The 18618-nt window shown below is 40.3% G+C and overlaps 1 protein-coding gene across 17 annotated transcripts in view; it reads left to right on the plus strand.

Moving 5' to 3' along the window:
• Window positions 1-18618, plus strand: part of ank2a (ankyrin 2a, neuronal) — an 89756-nt gene that overhangs the window by 27157 nt on the left and 43981 nt on the right. For 7 of the 17 annotated variants that reach the window (XM_037974987.1, XM_037974989.1, XM_037974999.1 and 4 more), the window contains exons 3-39: window positions 918-1016; window positions 2514-2612; window positions 2739-2837; window positions 2945-3130; window positions 3411-3434; window positions 5209-5217; window positions 5656-5754; window positions 6161-6259; window positions 6416-6514; window positions 6602-6799; window positions 6885-6983; window positions 7090-7188; window positions 7298-7396; window positions 7605-7802; window positions 7917-8015; window positions 8203-8301; window positions 8489-8686; window positions 8808-8906; window positions 9308-9406; window positions 9555-9653; window positions 9754-9852; window positions 9982-10054; window positions 11223-11349; window positions 11446-11512; window positions 11611-11714; window positions 12803-12838; window positions 13329-13553; window positions 13688-13786; window positions 14268-14422; window positions 14648-14859; window positions 15053-15260; window positions 15555-15651; window positions 15775-16003; window positions 16459-16584; window positions 16678-16800; window positions 16897-16929; window positions 17017-17038. In XM_037974987.1, coding sequence (XP_037830915.1) covers window positions 918-1016; window positions 2514-2612; window positions 2739-2837; window positions 2945-3130; window positions 3411-3434; window positions 5209-5217; window positions 5656-5754; window positions 6161-6259; window positions 6416-6514; window positions 6602-6799; window positions 6885-6983; window positions 7090-7188; window positions 7298-7396; window positions 7605-7802; window positions 7917-8015; window positions 8203-8301; window positions 8489-8686; window positions 8808-8906; window positions 9308-9406; window positions 9555-9653; window positions 9754-9852; window positions 9982-10054; window positions 11223-11349; window positions 11446-11512; window positions 11611-11714; window positions 12803-12838; window positions 13329-13553; window positions 13688-13786; window positions 14268-14422; window positions 14648-14859; window positions 15053-15260; window positions 15555-15651; window positions 15775-16003; window positions 16459-16584; window positions 16678-16800; window positions 16897-16929; window positions 17017-17038 — 4234 coding nt within the window. Of the gene's footprint in view, window positions 1-83; window positions 409-917; window positions 1017-2513; window positions 2613-2738; window positions 2838-2944; window positions 3131-3410; window positions 3435-5208; window positions 5218-5655; window positions 5755-6160; window positions 6260-6415; window positions 6515-6601; window positions 6800-6884; window positions 6984-7089; window positions 7189-7297; window positions 7397-7604; window positions 7803-7916; window positions 8016-8202; window positions 8302-8488; window positions 8687-8807; window positions 8907-9307; window positions 9407-9554; window positions 9654-9753; window positions 9853-9981; window positions 10055-11222; window positions 11350-11445; window positions 11513-11610; window positions 11715-12802; window positions 12839-13328; window positions 13554-13687; window positions 13787-14267; window positions 14423-14647; window positions 14860-15052; window positions 15261-15554; window positions 15652-15774; window positions 16004-16458; window positions 16585-16677; window positions 16801-16896; window positions 16930-17016; window positions 17039-18618 lie in introns of those variants that run through there. The other 10 variants (XM_037974992.1, XM_037974990.1, XM_037974997.1 and 7 more) reach the window with 9 other exon arrangements.

The raw sequence follows: 18618 nt of genomic DNA on the forward strand, positions 1-18618 counted from the left end.
GGGGGGGGCGCTGGGTGATCGGGGAACGATATAGGCATCAGCAACATAACAGCTCATCTTCTACATCAGAGACAGGAGCGCCTCCAGAGCTGGGAGGCACCGTTCCTTCCTGTAATCCATCTGACTGAGTCTCCGGTGGGAGGGGCGGGACGGTGGGCGTAAAAGAGATGAATGGAACTACATTACCCTGATTTTGTTTTGGAGCTCTGTTTGAGAAGGAAGAACATAAAGAAGATCAAAAGCTTCATGAAGATGCACAACCCTCGGACGCAAGAGAAGTCTGATTGTGGACAAATTGTTTGGTGATTTTTCAAGGAAGCCGGACATCTAGAGGATTTAACAGGCAGATTGAATGTCTGTCTCTGATTGAAAAGGGCTTCATACAAAATGGAAGGAAATTATGATGAGGTGCATTCTTCTTTTTGGTTATACAAGAAATATGTGCATGTTTGAGTTTTAAACGATCAGCTGCTGCTGCTGACCTGCAGTTCTGTTTAATGAATCTAAGCCTTTTTGGTGTAATCACCACACTCAGCTTTGTTATCAGCTTTTTTATCATCTGACATTTTCCTGAAACATTTCCATGGTGGCAACGGGTGATAAGCAGAGGAAGATTCTCATCCAATAATTACTTTCTGAAAGTTTCATTAAGATCAGTTCGCTGGTTCATGAAATATTTTGCTAACAGGCAGACAAGCAAGCACACACACACACTGGCAAATACAATATTGCCTGCTGTTCATCTTTCATGGCGGTGAGCCAAAAAAATTGCATCCAATAATGCTTGAATGTACATTTCCCATGGTTTGTGTATTCACATCTTGTTGTTTGTAAAATCATTTTATCAGTACCCCTCAGTAACAATAATTACTTTATCACATCTGTTTAATGAAGAATATTATTGTTTTTATCTCCAGAATGGTCTCAATGCCTTACACCTAGCAGCTAAGGAGGGGCACAAGGATTTAGTGGAGGAACTGGTGCAGAGAGGAGCACCTGTTGATTCATCCACCAAGGTATGAACACAGATTAACAACAAGTTGTTAAAAACTGTTCTGTCAATTCTTCGGGCATGACCATAGCACAGTTTGATATTTAGCTCTGTATGGGGAAAGAAATGTGGAGAAAACAGAAGCAAATGGATGGGAAAAGTGTCTTCTCCTTTTTTAGCTACTTTTAGGTCATCAGCTTTAAAAGTAGAAAAGTGGGTCCAAACTTGCAATACACCTAAGTGTCCTTCCTGCAGTCAAATGGAATGAGAAGAATGACTATAAGCGAGTCGTGTTTCTGCTTGGCAAGCTGCTCGCTATGAGCTAGGAAGCAGCCAACATGAAATCTGTCACCACGCTGCTTGTAACCCTGAAGTGAAGTGGCACAAGCTAGTCACCATAACATTCATGTCCTGAATATGACAACAAATACAGTTTGCTTCAGACATTGAATAAGATGATTTAAAGGAATAATAATTTAATTGATAATTTATTTTTTATTATTTGAATTTTAGCCCCAGTGCTTGTAGCTTTAAATACAAATTGTGAGCACATATCTCCATCTGAAGGAGTGTTGCGCCCTTCCTTTCTGACAGGTGTTTGATTGGATCATCTGACATTGGTTTATTTGTTGTTAAACAGGTAGAGCTGCTAGCTGATTTTTGGTCTAAAGTGACTGCTTCAGGTCTTGTTTACTCTATTATACGGTGTAGTGATGCTCATTTATTTTAATACGGTGATGCAAGTTGTAAAATAAAGTTCAGCATCATTTATTGACCAGACATTGGGAATGTTTCCAAGAAGAGGTGGTGAAAGTCAAAATGCACAACAAGATTTTTATGTGGTCAACAAACCAATGAATAACATCAAGGTGGCAAAATATTATAGTGATGTTGGTTGCAACATTGGAAATGCATTTAAACCTATATATCTTGTTTCAGAGGTACTGATTGACAGGTTTGACAAAGGGGAACCCAGGCTGCAGACTCATCTTTGCTCTTCAAAAACAAAAAAATCTGGTTTGTTATTATAAAGGTGAAAACTAAAGCAAAACTTACAACAAAAGATTTAACACAGAGGATCATGAGGAGACAAAGAGAGGACCTGACTCTGAGATAAGACCAACAATGAACATGCGAAGATGGGATGGGAGTGACCGAATATAAAGGCTGAGGGAGGGTGGAAGATTGACTATAGCTGGAGGTGGCAGACTCAGAACTTGCTTCAGAGATTATATATTCTCTTTGGCCTCGGAATACTCCAAGAGGAGCTGGAAAGTGATTCTAAGAGGAGGATAATTGGATTTCTCCTGGACTTTTTGACTCTGCGACCCGACCACAAATAAGTGGAAGCTAATGAACTGATGATAATATATACAGTATATAACCCTTTAGATACTAGGTACCTCTCATACCTTTTGTAACTGCATTTTTTTAACCAGCTTAGAGTTCTTTAAACATATATATTCACATAGGAACCAAACTTTGTAATTGCGCTTTACCCTGCTTTTTTTTTTTCCTTCAGAAAGGCAACACTGCCCTTCACATCGCTTCACTGGCTGGACAAAAAGAAGTAGTGAGACTCTTGGTGAACCGAGGGGCAAATATCAATGCTCAGTCCCAGGTGAGAACAATCAAAAAACTAAGTGAAATGAAGTCATTAAATTGTTTGATACGAACACTCAGATCAGGATGTAAGCTTGTATAGTAGCTGTGTGCGTCTATAAACTGCATGCTTTTGTCTGTTCAGAATGGCTTCACTCCACTCTACATGGCTGCCCAGGAAAACCATTTGGAGGTGGTGCGATACCTGTTGGAAAACGAAGGAAACCAAAGCATTGCAACAGAAGTATGTTTGTGTGTGAATTCTATTTCAATGTGTTAAGTTTTACGAGTTAATTCCTTTATTTTATCCAAACTGATTTCACCCATTCATTTCTTTTACTGCTTCTTTAGGATGGCTTCACTCCTCTTGCCATTGCCCTCCAGCAGGGCCACAACTCTGTTGTCTCCCTGCTTTTGGAGCATGACACCAAGGGTAAAGTCCGCCTGCCGGCCCTGCACATAGCAGCCCGTAAAGATGACACCAAGTCTGCGGCGCTTCTGCTCCAGAATGACCACAACGCTGATGTCCAGTCTAAGGTGAGTGAGAAACACAGAACAAAACTGTTGAAGGAGAGGTGAGCTCTGATAGGTCTGGAGCAAGAAATAGAGAAAAATCAGACTAAGGAGAAGATGCTGTTACAACATAATTATAAAAAATAATTTTTTTTACCTACTACACCAGGCTCCATTAAAATGCCTTGTTGTGTTCTTCCTTGTCTTTGTATTTTTTCCTGTATTACATATTACAGTTGTGAAATCTTTTCCTTAACAATCCTACACCCTATTCCCCATTTCTTTCTCTATGCTTCCTAACCAGATGATGGTCAATAGAACCACAGAGGTATACAGACTTGTCCCATCTTCATCTGATTTTGTTTTGTCAATTGTGACCATCTCTTTCAGATCTTTAGTCCTGAACCTTCCCCCTATTTAATGGGGCCTTTGGGATATATGGAAATCCTGCACGTCAGATTTTTGTAGTTACTGTAAATGCATGGAGCTCTCTATGCTGTGCTACACACTGCATGGCCAACAATGAAACACTTTGTGTTGTATTACATGGAATGTTAGTTTATTAAATGGAATTGTAAATTATTTTACTTTTTTCATGTTTGAAGGTATAAATACTTTTAATACCCTCATTGACAAAAGAAAATAAAAAATAGGCACCGAAAAGGCTTGGTGGAAATGAAATGAAACTGCACATGGTGAAAGGACATGTGACTGGATTGCAATGAATGTAACATCATATCAAATAGATAAAAAACTTGACAGTACAGGCATGCTAATGGACCAATGTCAGTAGGGGTGGCACCCCCTCGGACCAGGATACAGGTGGCAGTTATTGGTGCAGAACAGTGTCATACAGCTGCGGTAAATTGGCCCACAATTGTTGTAAGTGGATCTTGAAGTCCAGTAAATACTGGCAGGTACTGGATCAGAGTTGGCAACCAAGGCAGTTCATAGACACACAAACCATTTTGTGAACATGTGTTGTCTTGCTGAAAGACTATATCAGGGTTCTGTCTCAGGAAGGGGAAGACATGTGGACGCAGAATGTCACTGACGTAGTGCTGTGCCACCAGGGTTCCCTGAATCACTACCAGAGGTGACTTGAAGTCATACCCTATCGATCCCCTCACCATAAGGCTTGGAGTAACACCAGTGTTTCAGTCCATAACATTGTCAGATTGGTCCCCTCCCCTCAACACCGCCATATGCACACATGATGGTCACACATGATGGTCATTACTGATTATGGCACAACAACCACTCATTATCAGTCTATGCCTCCTGCTTTCAGCTCCACTCTAAATGCGGCCATCTCTGGTCGGATTTAAATCGCAGCCCATGTATGGGATGATGAATCTATACTTCGGTTGGTGACAATCATCAAGACACAGTGCAAGATGACACTGATGCTTGTGTCCAGATGGCAGGAAAATATGTCAAAGGTTTCTGTAATAAGATGATCCTTCCTTGGTACGCTCAGTCTTGGGCGACCAGAATCTTCATGAAGTGTGTGGGTACCCTCATGTACCCATTAGTTCCTACATTGGGCCACTGTGACGTCTGTACGCACCACATGTGGGCAGTTGCATGATACACAATGTTGCATGATACACAATTCACAATGTGACTCCTATCAAACTCCATCAAGCGCTGGTAATGCTGTCTAATGCATCTGTGAGGCATTCTTTGTATCTGGTGACCTTCACTCACTGTTTTGACTGACTGTTGGATGCTCAGGCAACTTCTTAGTAACGCTGTTGCTTCACGTGATGCCACCATTTATGCCCTCTCTGGCACTTGCTCTACACCTGTGAATCGTTCACATACCCATCACTGGTTTGCATTGAAGCCAAATTACATCTAAATTGAATCATTCTTTCTCAATGCCTAACTTTTTTTTTGTCAGTGAGTGTATATTTCTTTGTATTATATATTTTTTGAGTAAACAAAAATAATTTCATTTTTGATTCATGGTTCTTATTCTCTGAATAACCTTACAGCATGTGTACTTCTTAGCATGTTATACAGTTTTTAATCCTGAAACACTTTGTTTATCTTTGAGTTAACTATGTTCTTTAATTAAATTGCACCATGTCTGTCAGAATGGGAAGGTAAGGAGTTAATTGTCCTATAGCTGTGTAATGTAGATGTTTGTAGCTTACGTATAAAGTTTTCATTTGTTCATCCTAGCAGACAGACTTAGATGCAAACCAACATGTTGTAGCTTTGTCTTGAGTTTTGCTTTTTGTTGTCCCCTTTTTAAACTTTGTTTTAAGTTACTGAAAGCCCAGCGTGTTCATTTTTTTTTTTAAGCTGGCATGGCTGTTTTACAAAATGTTGCATGTGTAACGCACTGCATTTGCTATTTTGGGATATTCTCTTTTATAGTGCTTCTCACACCAACTGTTTTTTGTTTGTCAGCATGCATCTTTATCATCACACTGCTTAAACAGTCAGTTTCATGAGTCTGCTACAGACAGTTTTTTCTTTCTTTCCTTCTTTCTCTCACTCGATCCTTTTGTACTTTCTTGCTTGTCTGTTGTAAACAGAGTGGTTTCACTCCTCTACACATCGCTGCTCACTACGGTAACGTGAACGTCTCCACCCTGTTGCTGAACAGAGGAGCTGCTGTTGACTTCACGGCCCGGGTAGAGCCCTATTTCTACTCCCGAGCAAAGAGAAACACTTTGTCACGATCATCTGATTAAAAACTAATACGTGGCAGTCTGCACTGATGCATGAAGTGCAAAATATTTGCAATTCAACATCCTAATTTTCCTCTTTATTCTAAACTTTTAACTACATTTACCCCTAACATTTTAAAGATTTATTTCATCTTACATTTTGTCAGCTGAGTTATCTTACTGGGATTGACACATTTGAATGCAATGTGATGTTATCTTTTGGCTTTATACACAAAAAGAATTATGCAAAAGATATGCTTGGAGATACAGTAATGTCTACTCACAAAATCTATTAAGTAAATTGCATTTTTGAGAAAATCATTTGATAATTTTTGTGGCAACATTAACATTTCTTTATTTGCTTTGTCAGAATGGGATAACGCCGCTTCATGTGGCCTCCAAGAGAGGCAACACCAACATGGTGGCGCTGCTGTTGGATCGAGGGGCTCAAATAGATGCTAAAACAAGGGTGAGACATTTATTTGAGTTCTGGACTAAAGCTTTTGTTTAAAAAAAGAAACAACTTTCTGCTGCTAATTTGGGGTAACTGCTTGACTGAGTTCACCAGTTACTGGTCAGTGTTGTATTCATGGATTCATAACAATGTGTTTGCATTGTCCCACAGGATGGTCTGACGCCGCTGCACTGTGCAGCCAGGAGTGGACATGACCCGGCAGTGGAGCTTCTTTTGGAAAGAGGAGCTCCCATTTTAGCAAGAACCAAGGTAGTGTATGACTGACCCTTCGCTGCATCGAAAAACCCTAGCTTCTTTTTTTTCCCCTACAACTAAATAGAGTTGTTTACTTTGCAGAACGGACTGTCCCCGTTGCACATGTCAGCCCAGGGAGACCACATCGAGTGTGTGAAACTCCTGCTGCAACACACGGCGCCTGTTGACGACGTAACGCTCGACTACCTCACGGCGCTGCATGTCGCAGCTCACTGCGGCCACTACAGAGTCACCAAACTCCTCCTGGACAAGAAGGCCAATCCTAACGCCAGAGCACTGGTAGGAATGAACACAACTACAGGAGTGTCAACATAAGAGTTATTAAAGGTTCTGAAACACAAGATGTTCTGTCACTTTCTACCAGAATGGATTTACTCCTCTTCACATTGCTTGTAAGAAGAACAGAGTGAAGGTGATGGAACTGCTGATTAAATACGGCGCCTCCATCCAGTCAATCACTGAGGTGAGTGTTTTTCTGTGACTGTCTGAGGACAGTATGTGTAAAAAGGCATCATTTCACTCTTTCATATGATTCTGCTTTCCTCTGTTTTCTGTCTTTTTCCTTCCAGTCTGGTTTGACTCCCATCCATGTAGCTGCTTTCATGGGTCACCTCAACATCGTTCTTCTTCTGCTGCAGAATGGAGCCTCTCCGGATGTCCGCAACATTGTGAGTAGTAATTAGTTCAGCTCCGTAGTCAGGTTCTTGCAATTGTTCGCACATTTCTCTTGTAGCTCAGTGTCTTAGCGCTGCTAAATGCTGTGTGTTTGCACATCAGCGTGGTGAGACAGCGCTCCACATGGCAGCTCGGGCAGGTCAGATGGAAGTGGTCCGTTGTTTGTTGAGAAATGGAGCGTTGGTGGATGCCATGGCCAGGGTGAGTCATCTATCAGCATCATCAGAACTGAACACTTTCCTTTTGTTTATGATGAACAAAAGCATCACAATCAGTGCTTTGCAGGGACATTGGCCACTGTTTTATTTATTAGTTTCCTAATCCCACTGCCTATAAAACCATAAAACTTTATTTATTTTTTCTGCAATCTATTCGCTGTAAATACAAACATTTTACTCCCCAACCACAGGAGGATCAGACTCCACTCCACATTGCATCCCGTTTGGGTAAAACCGATATTGTTCAGCTGCTGCTGCAGCACATGGCCCACCCGGATGCTGCCACCACCAACGGCTACACGCCTCTTCACATTTCAGCCAGAGAGGGTCAAGTAGAAACTGCTGCGGTGCTTCTTGAAGCTGGAGCCTCTCATTCAATGGCCACCAAGGTGAGCAGACAGTGACGAGCAATGCCTACAAATAGAGATGGAAGTAAACATGAAAAGCAAATAAATAGAAAATGTAAACATTGAGTGTTTTCCCTCTTTTTTCCCCCTCAACAGAAAGGATTCACTCCCCTACATGTAGCAGCCAAATATGGAAGTCTTGATGTAGCTAAACTTCTCCTTCAACGCAAAGCTCTTCTTGATGATGCTGGCAAGGTGAGCTGAAGATCTACAGCTGCAGATTCTTAAAGTCTGAGTCCATTTTAGCATGATAATATCATTGAGAGACACAAGAATTCCACCTTAAGAAACAATAAATTTATTGCAGAGTGGGCTTGAAATGATGTTTTGCAGGAAACTGGAAAACAAAAAATAAAATTCATGTGAATGTTTACTCTCACAGAATGGCCTAACTCCTCTACATGTAGCAGCTCATTATGACAACCAGGAGGTGGCCCTGCTGCTGCTGGATAAAGGAGCTTCACCTCATGCCACCGCTAAGGTCAGACAAAGAATTTTAAACAAAAAAAACCTCATTAATCAGTCAAACCTTTTTATGTTAAGCGTTCTGCTGTAGCTTGCGTTTTGGAGAGCAGTTTATCTGACATGGCAAAAGGCAAAAGCGATGTTGCTCATTGATTTCAGATAAACGTCACAACATTAACCAGGTATCCTTCCTTCCTGTCCAGAACGGCTACACCCCTCTCCACATCGCAGCCAAGAAGAACCAGACAAACATTGCTTTAGCGCTGCTGCAGTATGGAGCAGAGACCAACGTTCTCACCAAACAGGGAGTCAGCCCCCTGCACCTGGCAGCCCAGGAAGGACACGCTGAGATGATCAGCTTGCTGCTGCGCAAAGGAGCCCACGTCAACACAGCCACCAAGGTCAAACACAAACAACAGTTGAATGTTTTTGCTTCTCTACATAAAAAAACACACTGTTAATTTAATGCTTTGCTTCTATGTTGATTGCAATGCACAATGAACAGTGTGTTCTGTGTTACAGAGCGGACTGACTCCTCTGCATCTCACAGCCCAAGAAGACAGGGTGAATGCAGCAGAAGTATTGACCAAACATGATGCTAACTTGGACCAGCAAACTAAAGTATGAATGCAGTTACTTCTTTATGCACTCAGAAACACACCATCAAGAACATACAGGGAATCCTAGTCATTAGTAACAACACAGTACGCACAGGCTGGTGAAGAAGAACTGAACCTGAGTGAACTGCATGTCCCCTGTGTGCTTTTGTGTTTAGTATGACTCAGCATGTATGCCACCTACTGGTTTTACAGAAGCACAACAATGTCTAAACGAACAGCATTTACAGGCTTTTTGTTGATAACAGATGTAATGGTTACATTTTAAAGTTACTTAATGTAGCACTGACTGGGTTCAGCCAATTATATTATATAGTTATAAATGCAACTAAGTGAAATAAGTCAACCATGTCTATGGAAAATAATAACTTTTCTTTTCATGCCCTCACGTTCTGAACACCGCAGCTCGGATACACTCCTCTGATTGTGGCATGCCACTATGGAAATGCCAAGATGGTTAACTTCCTGCTTCAGCAAGGGGCCAGCGTAAACGCCAAAACCAAGGTAGCCTTCAGTTTTCATATCTGAAAACATGAAAACTCCACTCAGATTCAAAAATACAAGTAGAATTACTATTGTGGTAGATTTCTTTTTAGTGATTGAACAAAACTTTACTCCTGTTTTCCTTGCTGTTTTATTATTTTTTTTACAGAATGGTTACACACCACTCCATCAGGCAGCACAACAAGGAAATACACACATAGTCAGTGTTTTGCTGGAGCACGGGGCCAAGCCTAACACTACCACAATGGTAAGACAGAAAAAGTATGAAAAAATACACATCTATTTCCTCTCCTGTAAATCGTGGTTTTGATTTGAGCAACAATGCTGAATGTCCTCCTGTCTGTTAGAACGGGAACACTGCTCTGTCAATTGCCAAACGCTTGGGCTACATCTCGGTGGTGGACACTCTGAAAGTCGTCACTGAAGAGGTCATCACCACCACAACGGTAAGCCTTAGAGCTCTAGATTTGCACATTTAAAAAAATATTTTTTTTTATTCAGTTTTCAAAATCTAATGTAACTTTTTCCCTGTGTTTTGTTTGATTTTCTTTTCCATGACTGTGACTGTGTGTCAGACGGTGACAGAGAAACACAAACTCAATGTTCCAGAGACCATGACTGAGATCCTCGATGTGTCTGATGAAGAAGGTGAGCCAAAGACCGCGGGCTGATCGTGGCCCTGGTTTGTGTCAAAACTCGCTGTTTTATTGGCAAAACAAGAAAAAAAACGCGTTTAGGTTACTTTAAGTTTCGATGTCAGTCATACCTGGGATAAAACGTAATAGTGATGAATGTAGTTTCACAGAAGTGGATCGTAAAACTGTATATCTCGTAGCTCTGAAGGTGGACATTATCTGAGATTTCTGTGGCACTGGAAGGTACAACAAAATGTCTGCTCTGACAGCTTGTGTGTCAAGTTTAAAAGAAAAGATACAGATAGAAAAAAGATTTGTGACAATTTGTCCCCATTCTTGTAATCTCAGTTTATGAACTGATCATAACTGGATGTGTCTTAATGTGCAGTTTATAGCCCGCTTTAAACTCTTTCCTAGAGCCAACCCCTTATATTTACAAGTTTGCAGATTGAACTCAGAGAAAAGTGTATTGATGACTGGTGAACACTAACTGCATGAGGTTTTTTTAAAGAGACATTTTAGATCTTTTGAAGTAGGATTCTGTGGAAGGGTTATGACCATTTAATATGTATATTTATAAACTAGCTTTATAAAGAAAGTTTAACTTGACTTCCTGTCAGTTTCACATTAAATAATTTTTCTGGCAGAAATATCTGGATTTTTCTGCAGGAAGTCCCTCAGGCTTCAACAAAAGATCCACAACTAGCTTCTGCTGCTGTTAATTGTGTAAATAAATAACCATAAAATTCAATCAAATGTAAATCACTATATAATGTGAAACTGACAGCAATGTAAAGGTCTGTAAAATAACTTTTTGAACCACCATAATACTCATGAAATACTCAGACTAAGCTGTAGCTCATCAGTCTGGTCAGAATTAAACCTCTAACCTGAGGTTGGCCAAAGAACTATCTACAACAGGTAGGATGTTAATTGTTCACAACCTTTCCACAGAACCCCTCTTCAACAATTCGAACTGTTGCTTTAAAGACTTGGGATTGTTAATTCTCGTTATCAGTGATTATTGTTACATATTAAATTGCAGGATGCACTGGTTTTTTTTATGCCAATTATCGTCTTTAGCAAGGTTCTTTGAAGGTTCCACAGGCTGACCTAAAATGTTTAATTTTTCATAAGACTCGTCGAATGCTTGTATGATAGCACAAACGTCTGTTTTTCAGGTGAGGACACAATGACGGGTGATGGGGGAGAGTACCTGAGAGCGGAGGACCTCCGAGAGCTGGGAGACGACTCTCTGCCGGGACATTACCTGGACGGCTTCAGCTACATGAGCCACAATCTGGACAGGTCGCAGACAACACACGCATGCTTTTTTTGAAGAGTAATTCCACATCTAATTCCATAAATGGTAACAAACAGTCAAAACTTGTGGGTTTCCAACAGGCCTGTTCACCAGAGTTTTCACCAGAGAGAGGGGGTTCTCATAGAGGACATACTGACAAGCCAGCAGGTGAGAAAATAACATAACAATGTATGTTGCAAATTCGCTTACCTTAGACTTTTTTTTTCTTGCTCCAATTGACCTGCTTGATGTTTGTGGACCCCTAGGTGTCAGCCCTGTCTCGAGTGCATGACAAGGAGAATTTCCGACTGAGCTGGGGTGCTGAACATCTTGATAACGTTGTGCTGTCCTCTACCCTGCTGCACTCTGGGTATATCGACACACACACTGTCACATACATAGTCACGCTGATTATATGTGCTGAAGTAGACCCATAGGTCTAATAAGATGCCATTTTGTAAAATCTGTATATAAAGCAGGTTATGGGACATAGTTATGTTTGTTCTGACCTCATTAGTTAAGGCTACTAATTAAACATAACGTAAACACACTACTCTAACACTAAAGTGGATGTTGCCAGGATCAGCACTGTTAACAGTTGAGAAAAGTATCTGAGTAGTTTATCTTCACGGAGGCGCATACACAGTCTTCAAACCAAGCCTCATTTGAACTCCTCACAATCTGAGACCCCTGCAGACTCTGCAGAAATCCCTTAAGTTTCTGTTTATCTTTTGTGCAGTTGTACATGCTGATTCATGTTTGTGAGCATATGTTGTTTCGCTTTATCTGTGTGCAGCAACATGTCAGAGAGGTGGTTGAAACCTAAAAGTGTGATTGGCTATAATCACTCCTGACCTGTGGGATCACTTCTCGTTGTAGTCAAAGCTTCACGTTCGCTTTTGAAGTCATCCCACGATGACAGAGTGATTAAACAGAAAAAATAAGAGTCGTTTTGTCATTGCATTTAAAAATCTCCCAAGTGGCAGCACTCTAATGCTGTGTCTATGCAAAGCTGAATACTCATTTATAATAAATATAATAAGATTCATTTAAAACTAAATGACATTTATTTGCTCCTTCCTGTCTACTCAGTGTACCAGAAAGGCAAAGCTAATTTTTGAATCTAGAAATCTGGAGCACTGCTTGTGCTAGTTGTTGCCCAACAAAAAAATGCGGGCCTTCAGAACACTCATTCTATTTCAAACGAAGTACTCCATCTCTTTTTGCTTTCGTTTCTAGCTATTTGTATAGAAATCACCTTCAAACCTTTGTTTCCTGGTATTTCTTTTGTTTTTGTTGTTGTTGTTGTTGCGTATTCTTGTGTCCAGTCAGATTTTTCTCACTTTTACTCATTCTTTATTCTCCCTTTCTCTCCATGTGTTTACTCTCTTGTTGCTTCTTTTGGGTTGTCGTCTCTTGGTTTTGTGTTTGTGTGTTGCTGTTGTGTTCTGCTTCTAGCCGTTCCTCTCCATGCCTAGATCAGGACAACAGCAGGTGATACTCTTTATTTTGTGCTTCTAACTGATTACTACGGTCGTTACTTAATAACTGACTTACTCCCATCCTATTTTCTCTGCATGGTTCAGAAACGCATGACTTTTGACACACAATAGCTCAGGTTTTTCAAAACTCAAAGTTTTAAAAGTTTTTTTTTTAATCCTTAGTGTAGATCTGAGTTCCTTATCCCTGAACTGCCTAATGTTTTGCATAGGTTGTTATAGAGTCCACAGTACCTGTTTCCCAAGTGTTTACATGAAACACGCTAAATTAGCAATGTGGTTCTACAAATTTCCAAATTATTGATACAAAAAACATAAATCTTTGTTGTTCTGTTTGTTGTCAATGTTCAACTTGTGTCATAAAAGCTGTGCTGTTTATTTTTTGCTTCATTTAATTTCTTTTGCATGGGGGCTCAGAGACAGGCAAACAGCTGTCCAAAATGTTACTTTTATAATAAGTCTTCATGTGGCTGTTTTTTCTTCAGCTTCCTGGTCAGCTTCATGGTGGACGCCAGAGGTGGAGCGATGCGTGGCTGCCGTCACAACGGCCTGAGGATCATTGTACCACCAAGAAAGTGTTCTGCTCCCACTCGGGTCACATGCAGGCTGGTGAAGAGACACCGTTTGGCCTCGATGCCCCCCATGGTGGAGGGTGAGGGCCTTGCCGGACGCATCATAGAAGTGGGGCCCACAGGAGCTCAGTTCTTGGGGTAGGTGATTGGTTCTGCGAGTAAGTGTGTGTGTGTACAGACTGAGTTGGAGTGCGTGAGTGTGTTTACTCAGTTGCGTGGCGTGTTCAAACTTTCTTCTCCACTCCCCCCTCTGTGCTGCGTTTTGGGATCAGTAAGCTGCACCTTCCCACGGCTCCCCCTCCTCTGAATGAGGGCGAGAGCCTGGTCAGTCGCATCCTGCAGCTGGGTCCTCCAGGAACAAAGTTCCTCGGGTAGGATCATGGGAGGGGGGGGCACCCTGCCATCTTGGAATCCTGGTCACACTCATATAATTTCTAAACGTGTCCACCTCAGGATGTTTAAGTTTTCATACTTTGAAGTATTTTGGTTTGGTTTTCTCTTTTTATAATTTTCTCTTGAAAAATATTTTGATCTGACACCTCCTGACTCGTCACCTTATGTTGATCGGTTCTCTCCATGCTTTCCTGAGTCTCCAGCACGAATCTCCAGACCTGTTTTGTACTTGGATTTTGCTTGTCCAGAAGTGATGTTGTCTTTATGTTTACATTTTCTTCTACTTTTCTTTTGCACGTTGCATGAAATGCTCAGATTTGAATTACATATTTTTTCTATAGTTGTTCTTATATCAGCTCAAGCACCAAATTACCTGTGTTTACATTTGAAGTCACCTCGGGGAGATTTAAGTTCATTCTAATTTGTTTTTATTTAATTTCACTTTGTAATTCTTGTTAGACCCGTGATTGTAGAGATTCCCCACTTTGCGGCTCTGCGGGGCACAGAGAGAGAGCTTGTTATCTTACGGAGTGAAACCGGAGAGAGCTGGAAGGAACATCACTGTGACTTTACTGAGGAGGAGCTGAACCAGATCCTCAATGGCATGGATGAAAGTAAGGGTCTACCAATCATTGATCCATGTAAGGAGTTCAGGCTGCACAGCATTTGAGAAGAACTTTAACTCAAACTTTGATCAAACGTTTTCTGTAACTCTAGCTGCAGTACATTAATAAAACAGAACACAGTTGATTCTGTTGCTAGGATGATGCAGTAAACCACTGAGGATGGAAATAGTCAAGTGATTCGTATGTCTTTTGTTTGCCTCTGATTTCTCACAGAACTCGATTCACCCGAAGAGCTCGAGAAGAAAAGAATCTGCCGCATCATCACCAGAGACTTCCCCCAGTATTTTGCTGTGGTCTCAAGGATAAAGCAGGACAGTCATCCGATTGGTCCAGAGGGCGGGGTCCTCAGCAGTATTCTTGTGCCCCAGGTCCAGGCTGTCTTCCCTGAAGGTGCCCTTACCAAGAAGATTCGAGTTGGGCTGCAGGTACATGTAGTACAGTGTTCATTTAACAATGGAACAACTTCGGAATGAGCAAGCTAATGTCCCATGTCTATGTTTACTGTTACGTTTACAAAAAGAGTTTAAGGAGATTAGCAGTGACCCAGTATTACACCAAACCAATAATCATAATTATGGCTTTGAACTGATATTGACACATTTTTGTATCTGATTGTAGGCGCAGCCCATCGATGTTGATTTGGTGAGGAAGGTTCTTGGTAACAAAGCCATTTTTAGCCCAATCGTCACTTTAGAGCCGAGACGGAGGAAGTTCCATAAACCAATCACCATGACAATCCCAATTCCCAAGAACTCCAACACTGATGGGTCCAGCGCTGTGTTCAGTGGGGAGACCCCCACTTTACGGCTGCTTTGCAGTATTACGGGTATGTACGGTAGTAAATATTTAGAAGTATTTAAGCAAACAGTGATAAAAAAATGGAAACATTTTTAATTTGCCCAATCTTTTTGTTTTAGTTCAAATAACCACCTAAAATTTTGGCACAGATGTATTTGACTGATGGAATGTGAAATGGTTGTCTTAGTTTTGGGTGTATTTCTAGGTGTAAGTTCATTAATGTAAGTTTGGAAACTATTCAACAGTTTCACTTTGTGTATATACAAAAACACAGCTGCTGAGTGTAACATTTTGTGTGAATAGGCAACATTTTTCATTTCAGGTGGAACCACTCCTGCCCAGTGGGAGGACATCACTGGCTCCACGCCTCTCACTTTCGTTAACCAGTGTGTTTCCTTCACCACAAATGTGTCAGCAAGGTAAGCGGGTTTTCTCTTTAAAATCTAGAGGCAGGCGTCTTATACCGAAAATCAGATTAGTAATCTACCCTGAACGTACAGCATATGTCAGTTACTAAATCAACATGTGAATTATATTCCCAGGTTCTGGCTGATAGACTGCAGGCAGATCCAGGAGTCGGTTAATTTTGCTACTCAGCTGTACAGAGAAATCATCTGTGTCCCATACATGGCTAAGTTTGTCATTTTTGCCAAGACGCTGGACCCCATTGAGGCCCGGCTGCGCTGCTTCTGCATGACGGACGACAAGATGGACAAAACTTTGGAGCAGCAAGAGAACTTCACAGAAGTTGCCCGCAGCAGAGATATTGAGGTGCAGTGTCATGGTGGGGAGTGCAAAAAAAACAGGGACCAGTCTGAGAAGATGTTTACTCAGACGATGAATGTTAGAAGTACGACTAAATTATTCCTTTAACCTCCTTAGACCCAAACTCTAGCATGGTATGCATTTTTAACTTCTCTTAGTTATTTGGGCTGATTGGGACCTGATGAGTGTAAAAACAAATATTTATCTTTTTATCTTTTATAATGCAGTCTATGAGAAAACGTATGTGGACGCAGGGTCCTAGGAGGTTAAATAAATAGTAAAAATAATGATATATTAGTGGAGTGGGTAGTTAAAATTTGCTCAAATTGAGTCATTTTGTTAAGTGATACTTACAGGTTCTCAATGTTGTCCTTGAACAATGTACCAATTATTAGTTTAGTGATGCTGATGGAGACCCTGATGTTTTAGGCTTTAACAAACTATCATGTCCAAATGCACAGGTCCTGGAGGGAAAGCCCATATATGCGGACTGCTTTGGAAACCTGGTACCTCTTACCAAGAGCGGACAGCACCACGTGTTCAGCTTTTTTGCCTTCAAGGAGAACAGGCTGGCTCTCTTTATTAAAGTATGTCTGTACAATAAATGAACATTTCAAACTTTTTTCCTCCCAGACGTTCAGAATACAGTGCATGAACTAATGAGTTAAACTGATGAACAGATCAGAGACACGGCACAGGAGCCATGTGGTCGCTTGTCCTTCACGAAGGAACCACGCACATACCGAAGTCTCAATCTTAATGCAATCTGCAACCTTAACATCACTCTGCCTACATACTCAAAGGTGAGTCCGAATCTCAAAATATATCTTGATTCGCCTTTCAACAAAAATTACAACGGTGACTGCAGCTCTGCTACATTGTCTTTTTCTTCTCTTCAGGAGTCTGACTCAGATCAAGATGGAGACGATGAGGTATATAAAGTTTAAACAGCCCTGCGCTGAGTAAAGAAATGTAGCGTAGAAAGGTTATAACTCTGTCCTTTTGACCCTGTTTTGCAGAGTGAAAGGACTGACAAGAAATGTAAGTTTTTTCTGCTATTTTTCCACTCAATAGTTGAGCATTTAAAAGTAATTATACATTTTCTTTAGCAAAAATAGACTTGACCAAATATTTTAAACTATTTTACATTACATTATCTTACATATTAGTCTATATCTTTTATTAATTTATATACCAATCTGTAAAAGTTTTAACTGCAGACACATCTAGACTGATATTTAATTACTGATCACATTTGTTAAAATTAGCCAACCTAATAGATTCATTCAGAATAAACCCTGCGCTCTTATTTTGCTCTACTAACAAAGTGTGTTTAACCTGTTTGTTGATGGCAGCTATGCTATGGCTGTGTTCCCCTCACTCCTGACTCCACTGACTTCATCCTTCTTGCATTCATTATTGTCCATTTTATAAGTAACCATCATCTGTGGTCAAAATAATTTTTTTTAAAATCCACTTTAATTTAACCGAACAGTCATGGTATTTATTCATGTGTAACGTTTTTCTTAACTTGAAACTAGATTTGTGGTATGGATTTTAAAAAGAATTTATTCTGACCCTTTTCCCCCCTCAGTTTACATCTTGTTAACAGTTTTACCAGTGGCATGCTTTATAACTTTGTTTGTTCTGCACAGAAATACATCCTCAAATGAGAAAACATTGGGACAGCATGAAAAATGCAAAAAAATCAAAAGCGTAGATTTTTTTATTTGCAGACAGTATAAAATAAATGTATTTGTTTTACTGAGTTAACCTTATTTTCAGGATATATCCAAACTTTGTAATGTTGACATTCCTTCTCACATTCCGTTAAAAGATGTCCTGACATTGATAATAACTCGCCGAACCGTTTCAGCTCTTATTTTGTCCCATTCTTCTCATATTCTGTTTTGGGGATTCCAGGCTGCCTAATGTACCCATCTTCTTCTGTAACCATGACCTCCATGGATGGAGAAAGTGTTGTTTTGAAAGCAGTGTACGTTTCTTTAACATCTTGATGTATTTTCTTTAATAATATCAGCTAAAACAGAATTATAAATCAAGTTTCTTGAGAGCACTGATACAGCCGCCAACAAATACAGATCCTGGCTTGGACTTGTTAAACCTGGATGGTTCTTTTCATCCGTAATCCTGAGCACACCATCCATTTATTCCTAAAAACATCTAGAATACTAAATCATCTGACAACATTAGGTTAACACTGTCTGCAAGAAATAAGAGGTCAAATAAATCTCCAAATCACATTTTCTTTTCTTTAGCTGTTCATACTGTCTCAACTTTTCTATCTTTGGGGTTGTAGTTGACAAACAACACGTTGTTTGTTCTTTATTCTGTGTTTTCATTTATCATTACACAATTTTCATTGTTGTCATACATGTTTAAGAAACACTAAGGGTAAAGTTCAGAGACATTTTTTCATTTCCTCTCTTCTCTAAGTTGTGACACATGTTAGGTTTTTCATTATTTTACATAACCTACTCCATTTTATAAGTAAGGTTAATAAAGCCATAAGGTCACAAAGAATTCTAACCTATAATCATTTTTGTCCTAAACAGCTCTGCAAACATCTTAAAGAAATGGTTTGAACATTTTGAAGTGGA

The sequence above is a fragment of the Kryptolebias marmoratus genome, linkage group LG3 (assembly GCF_001649575.2).
Source record: "Kryptolebias marmoratus isolate JLee-2015 linkage group LG3, ASM164957v2, whole genome shotgun sequence".
Classification (NCBI taxonomy): domain Eukaryota; kingdom Metazoa; phylum Chordata; class Actinopteri; order Cyprinodontiformes; family Rivulidae; genus Kryptolebias; species Kryptolebias marmoratus.